The following is a 7,306-nucleotide window of genomic DNA, read 5'->3' as shown; positions in this document are numbered from 1 at the left end:
TTATTTATGCGATTCTATTCAAATCTTTATGTTTTGTTAAATGCTGCTTTATGGAACTAACTTTAGCCTATCGTTGAGAACCATTGCATCATTTATTACTCCTTTCTCGTGCTGCTTGTTAAGTACGTAGTTTGTACTCAGTGTTACATAATTTCCCCTTCAGAGGTAGGGTGTGAATCAGATGGAGGTGACTCTCAGGATTGAAGTTGTCCGCCGTCAAGATGTTGCTTATGGACTAGAGTCGTGCTACGCTGGAGCTAGTCTATTTTATCTTTCCATTGTATTTCGTTAGATTATTTACTCTATTTCAGTTGTTTTAAAAACGATGGTTATGTAATCAAGATTGTCTATTTATGTATCCTGGCTGGTCCTAGACAGTGGTTTTAATTATATATTTAGTTCAGAAATTTATGTGAAGAATTTTTGGACGTGACATTTAATCATTTGTCTTATTTAAAAATTGAACATATAAGAACAGCGTTTTAGAATCAACAAGAATTTGCAGCTGAAGATGCATATGTATAAACACAGCTTTTCCCTGCCCAGCTCCTTCCAAAATCGAGAGAAATTGCAGCAGCCATCAAAGGTCTGGCCCAACATGTCACGCCTTAATAGCATATACACGTGCTCAGTCAGTACTTGATAATCTCGAGAAAGTTTTTTTTGTTGATACCTGTATACCTCTTCACAGTACTATCAGTTTTGTGTTGATCGGATGGTTAGATTGTACAGTTCTGCGCTTCTTATGAACCCCTCTCCTCGATATACAACGGCAGTGTTTAGTTTCCGAAAAGAAAATTTTTAGGTGTCATATCAGACGTTTGATTGGATGTAGAATGGAGATTTCGGACACGAATGAAAAAAAATTCACGGCTCGCCTGGAAACTACGAGATAATCTTTTGAGCCTAATTAATCTGTCATTACACATGCGGGTTACTGTAGCGCTTACGGCTAATCATGGACTAATTAGGCTCAAAAGATTCATCTCACGATTTCTCCCATAACTGTGAAATTAGTTTTTGTTTCATCTATATTTAATGCTTTATTTAGATGTCCAACGATTTGATATGATGCTTTTGAGAAAAAAAAATTTAGGAACTAAGTAGGGCTAACATATATTAGCATAAGCATATATCCTCACATCTACTTTTCAATCATGTAATTCCGATACCCATTTGCATATGCTGTGCCCTTGTAATATCATCTGGATAAGACTCCTTTCACATGATTATTTACTTTGAACCTCTCCTCTAGAGAGGGGACTTGTTATTTTCCATCAATACTAGCTAGCTGTAGCTAGCTTTTGTTAATGAGATGATACCACCGGCTATTCCTTCTGTTCTAAAATATAGCTAGTGCCATGTCCAGATTAATTCATAATACGACGATGTGTCCAATTCTATACTATGTACTATATTTTTAGACGAATGGAGTAGCTGGTTAGGAATGGAATGGTACAAGAATTTATATACTAATGGTTGTATGGTTAAAGTTTCTACCATCTTTGTTTTAAAATATAAAGATTTTTACGTTGTTTAAATAACTATGGTAATGGAAAAATAACCTTTTTGTCACATCAGAGGTCAAATTTGAATATTAATTTGCTTAGATTCCCTTCCCAAGTGTTGAATTGGCCAAAAATTTATGGATTTCCTTGCATTGAAATCAATGCACCATAAATGCTTATATGTAGTACAAAGTTTCAATCATAGAAATACTTTTGTGTGTGTGATATATATATATATATATATATTATTTGGAGGACTATCGTACAATTAAATAAATGGGCGAGACAACAAAATCTAGCCAAAATAACCAACCAATAAGCCAAGTGAAACAAGCTTATCCAAAGAAATTAGAAGCTATTATAGTACACACAAGAGAGAATTAATTAAATGCATCATCATTTCTAACTGAGATTTTGTTCAGACACTGTAAGCCTGCTTTAGGATAGTAAAAGTTGTTTTTTTTCCTTCAAAGAACGGATTAGATGCTAAGAATATAAAGCACTATATATAGTGAAGAGCTATTAGATTCTTGTAAGGGTGCAAGAATCAAACGGTCCAAAACATTGGTGATGATTGTGAGTGTGTGGTGAAGCACTATTGGTATGTTAATTGATAGAGTTGTTGGTGCAATATTTAAATTTTGATGTCTACAAATATGGCTATGTTCATCCTTAGTTGGTAGTAGGTACAAATGATAAAGTGTTCTCTTTTTTCCTTTGAAGAAATAGGAAGACAAGTGTGACATTAACCCCTTTCACTCCTGTTGTTTGCATCTTACTCCTTTTGTGAATGCAAATTTACTAAAAGTAGTAACAAAGGTAAATTTTGTCGCAATCCATGGACATGAGTTTGCATCTTACTCAGCTGCATTCTTTTGGCATATTATTCTTAGCTTTTGCGTCTCAAACTACTTAAAAAAGTGTATTTTCAGCATAAAAATATTCTATATATAAGTTTATCATGTTATCTTTCTGAAGTAGATTTTTAACTTTGTAGTAGTTAATTCATAGTTCATACCATTAAATAGCTACACAACAGTTAGGTATCATTCATGGAAATTGCTCAAAGTGTCGTATAGTAGTTCTATATATCCGTATCCCGACCCCACATATATCCATATATATATACTTCTATCCTACTATCAGGTGTACTCTCTTCACGTCTAAGGTGCAGAAACACCTCCATACATATTTTTACTCTTTTTCAACAGAAAATACAAATTCTATACATATAGTTGTATCATTCATATGAGATTAACAATGTTAATACTTTCTGTTGGGTGGGAGCAGAAATAGTTATAAAAGTGTTTCTCATTATGGACGTGAAGGGAGTAGCTACACCTGGTAGTAGGATATATATATATATATATATATATATCACAACGCTTTGAGTGCTACGTAATAAACATCGCGCGATACAATATCCATATCCTCGACCCCACACACTGTCCATCATCCCCCCACCTCCACACCTCCAGTTAATTTTTAACTTTTTAAACAACACACCGCATATATCAATTTTGAGTTAAATTTTTACTTTTTGAACACACACCGCATATATATCGTTGTGGAGGTCATCAGTTAATTTTTAACTCCTCAACCCGTAAACGCACATATTCCTTTCACATTGTCATCAGTTAAATTTTAACTTCACATCGTATCGTAGTAAACACACCCCACGCATATATAAGTTATTTTTTAACTCAACACTCGTATCTATCAGATATTTTTTAGCTCCACTAGCTTTGTTGGAGGTGGTGGGAGGAGGGTGGGATGACGTGAAGGTTAGTTGGTTGATCGCTGTGTGACGTAATACGTTGTTTCGTAGCTCATAGCGTTTTCTGTGGCGCGCTGTAGCGCCACCATATATATTTCTTTTGTGACACTGATATTTTGCACTATCTCCGATCCTATGCCTCTCGTGCACATATTGTAGGTTCGTGGACCCCAATTGTTAGTGAAACACACGCCAATAGCAAGTAACGGATCTTGTGAAGTTTCCAGTGACAAGTGAGGAGTGACCAACAACGATTTTAATAGTTCAGCTACTAGCTATATATATCTAATAACTCGAACATCAAAATGATGCAAACACTTTTGTACATACATAAAATTAATTTGTGATTCTTCCGCCATTTATTTTTGTCACACTCCTCAAATCAAATCAAGTGAACTATACTCGTCGTGGGCACTCCGTTACCACAAATGTACCGAACGCAAACGTGCGCGATGTGCGTCCACTGGCTCCATTGCCAGTAATTAATTAACCTGATCCTGCGGAATAGTGTAACACCCGTTAGGTGCTATATTTACTCATACTTAGCACAATAAATCAATGATTCATGTGCAAACCAAACATTTTTTATTTCCACCCGTTAGCGTCTCTCTCTCTCACACACACGCACACAGGCACAGAGGAGGCACAGGCAACGCACAGTTCCGTGGGCTATAATGGCGTTGAACAGGGAGGAGGAAGATGAGATCAACCTGGAGCTGACCCTCTACTACTCCTCGGCCTCCTCGTCGTCGCCGGAGCCCATCGGCTTTTTCCTCTGCATGTACTGCGACCGCAAGTTCTACAGCTCCCAGGCGCTCGGCGGCCACCAGAACGCGCACAAGTACGAGCGCAGCCTGGCCAAGCGCCGCCGGGAGATCGCCGCCGCGATGCGCGCGCACGGGGTGCCACCGGCGGAAGACGGCGCCGGAGCCTCCGGTACGGCAGCACAGAGTAAGGTGAGTATCGAGGCGCAGCAGAAGGCGGCGGCGGCTCCCGGGCGCGGCGGCAAGAGCTCGCCGGAGTACGGCGGCCACGGGCTGGACTTGTCGCTCAGGCTGTAATCTCCTCCGATCCTCTCGGCTTCCGCTGCTGCTGCTGCTCCTCTGCTGTTTCGGTATGTCGGAAGCCTACTAGCTGCTAGCTGCTTCGCCGAGCACCAATTACTCATCAGTTGGGAATTTTCTCTCTGTCTGTAGTGACTCTGTGTGCGTTTGTGTCAAGAACATGTTTTTGCATGCTGCTGCTGCTCGTGTGCTGGATTTTTTTTTTTTATCGATCTGTGCTTCCCTCTTCTACTTGAGTTTGTCTTCTGATCGATGGAATTTCCCAGTTCAATTACCAGGAGTTGTTTTGGCAGTTAATGGAGATTTCGAATGGTGTATGATGTTTTCTGTTGTTTTTGTTTGTTTTGTTTTCTCTATTAGCTTAATTTATTTCGGCAGATCTGTAATAAAACTGTTTCCTTCAGAGGCTTCGCCAAGTGATTTTCAGATTGTGGATATTCCATGTGTGAATCTTCACCCAAAACATACTCTTTCCATCATATATATCTCCCTCTCTTTATATATTTCCCTCTGCAGTAATAGGGAAAATTATCCTTTATTTAAGAGAAAAAAGACAATTAGGAACTGTACCTCGCTAGCTTCCAGGGAAAAAAAACAAATTAATATGCTTCATTCTTTATCTTGAGATGAAAGATATGCTCAATAGTCCTCAAGCCGACCAGATATGCTCTGTGGATAGGCTAATAATATACTGCTACTTGACAATAGCCACTTGAGCAAGCATATCGTTAATAACCAAACAAAGAAAAGGACTACTTCTGAATTAACAACGACTAAGCTTCAACTCCCAGTTCTTCTCGTTCTTATATCTCTTCTGTTAATATGATAGCCGGAAGAAATATTTAAAGCACACACTCCTAGCCAAGGCTATAGATCGAGGTGCGCAATATACTTAAAACTTGTTACTACTAGCTGATTGCTCGATTTGATTAGCTAGTTTCTGACTGTATTTTTCTTCTTGGAATGAATGGCAAGCTCCAGAAAAGTTTGACTGAGCCTCTCTCTCTCTCTCTCTCTCTCTCTCTCCCCTTGTAGACGACTAGACCCCACATATCGCTGATGAATGACATCGATCCACTGCTTAAGAACTATCTTAGCTGCTAGCTAACTAGCTTCGTCCTAGCTTTGGTTCAGTCTCTCCGTGACCTATATCTAGCCTTTCCAAGAACTAATTCAGTGAATCTATAGTCCTCTCTCAGTGTACCATTCTGTCAAGAAATAACATAGCACCTCTCCAATTGATCAATCTCTGGCTATGTGTATCCTTGGCGCTGAAGCCGCATTGTAGTCCAACTTCCTTATTTTAAACAAAATCCAAATGTTTAAATTTTCAATAAAATATAATATTTTGAAAACTTTGGACCTATACTAGTGGTCCAAAGAGGGGTAATTAAATTAACCACTCTAATTAAAAATTCCAGTCCCCTCACTTCTCTTCCAAAAGCTCTCTTGTTCTCTCTCCCGTGAAAGCCCATCCCTTGTGTGAATAATTAAGCTAGCTCATTTTGGCACCCGGCAGTATGTAGCTCGATCGGCGAATATATAGCTGACTGTTCATCAGTGTGTGCTCCCCTTCCTCCCAGCACGTACGACAACTGTGCACTCTTCCTCGATCTTCTCCTAGCTAGCTCGCACGCCGCCATGACCTTGGAGCTTATGGAATTTCTGCCAGCTGATGAACGTACTCGTGCTTTGCAAGTGTCACACCACCTCAAAATTAATACGGGGTCTTAATTTTTTTTCCCGTCTTTTCTCATCACAATTATACAATAGTGGGTCACTGTGTGCTGGTTCCAAACCCCTCATCATAACCGTTTTTGAACGAGGCCTCACCTTTCTTGATTTCCATCCATCCAGCCAGCCAACAAGGTCTCTCACATGCTTCCACTCAAATGCATCGAATTGCTAGTAAGAACCAATTGCCTTTGAGCATAACTATGTTAAGATAGCCTACAACCAAATTAATTTGTGTGCTCGGTTAGTTAAAGCAACCCTTTTTGGTTGAAATTAAATCGCACTACTTCCCAGTAAGCTAGTCGTGTGAATCCCATTGGATATATAGAAAATAAATGAAAATGGGAGGATTATTTGGTTAGCTAGATATGGAAATAACCTTAGGAGAATGTGTGGTATCAATTCTAATGTTCTTATCTTATTATTATAGCTAGTGAATGCTAAATATTATCACGAGATATATATTAGATCGATGCCCATACACTAAATTGCTCACTCATTCTATAAATCCTATCACTCCCCTTAGCATTTGTTTTATGAACACTTTAAAATAGAATCCAATATTCAAAGTTGTGCATGTTTACGTGACCAGATGTGTCAAATTAATGAAAGTGATCAGACGACAGAGCAATATAATGTTGTATTTTTCCTAATTAAGATGGGTGTGCATCCAGAAGATTGAGAGCATATTTTTACATGCATGGCTTTACAATGAGATTCAGATAGTATGGATTGGGTACAATTACAATGAAAGGTAATTTCATGAGTAGAATTACATATGATCCTCATGTACTGTATATTGTTAAGTGAGCTGCAAAAGGGGTCCTGGAACAATAAGACTATCTATTGTAGTACGCACATTTTTTTCTGAAGTCATAAAATTGTTCATGTTTGGTGCTTACAAATATATTATGATCAACTGAGTAGTTTGTTGTCCAGAATGATAGAACTGAGTTCAAATCCAAAGTTCTTTCTTAGTGAATCAGCATTTCATTTCCCACAATATGTAACAAATTGTTAGGTTGCATGAACTGTGCAGCACTGACAGAACCATATGGAGCTCAAAATAATTTTTTATGTATTTAAGGTTACAAAGATAATCAATTATGTGTATCTCAATTGATGTACTCCATTCATTCCACATTATAAGACTTTCTGAGTTTGCCATGATTCATCCATATATTAATGTATATGTTTTGTATATGTGTTTAGATTCATTAGCA

At 38.3% G+C, this 7,306-nt stretch overlaps 1 protein-coding gene across 1 annotated transcript; it reads left to right on the top strand.

Moving 5' to 3' along the window:
- Positions 1 to 3,871: 3,871 nt before the first annotated feature.
- On the top strand, positions 3,872 to 4,831 carry LOC102715607 (zinc finger protein 2-like). The gene has a single exon (XM_006661197.3). The coding sequence runs from the start codon at positions 3,960 to 3,962 to the stop codon at positions 4,344 to 4,346; it is 387 nt and encodes a 128-aa protein (XP_006661260.1). The 5' UTR covers positions 3,872 to 3,959; the 3' UTR covers positions 4,347 to 4,831.
- Positions 4,832 to 7,306: the final 2,475 nt, after the last annotated feature.

Source organism: Oryza brachyantha, chromosome 9, assembly GCF_000231095.2.
Source record: "Oryza brachyantha chromosome 9, ObraRS2, whole genome shotgun sequence".
Lineage (NCBI taxonomy): Eukaryota > Viridiplantae > Streptophyta > Magnoliopsida > Poales > Poaceae > Oryza > Oryza brachyantha.
The sequence above is the reverse complement of the archived record's forward strand: the minus strand, read 5'-3'. Positions and strand labels throughout refer to the sequence as shown.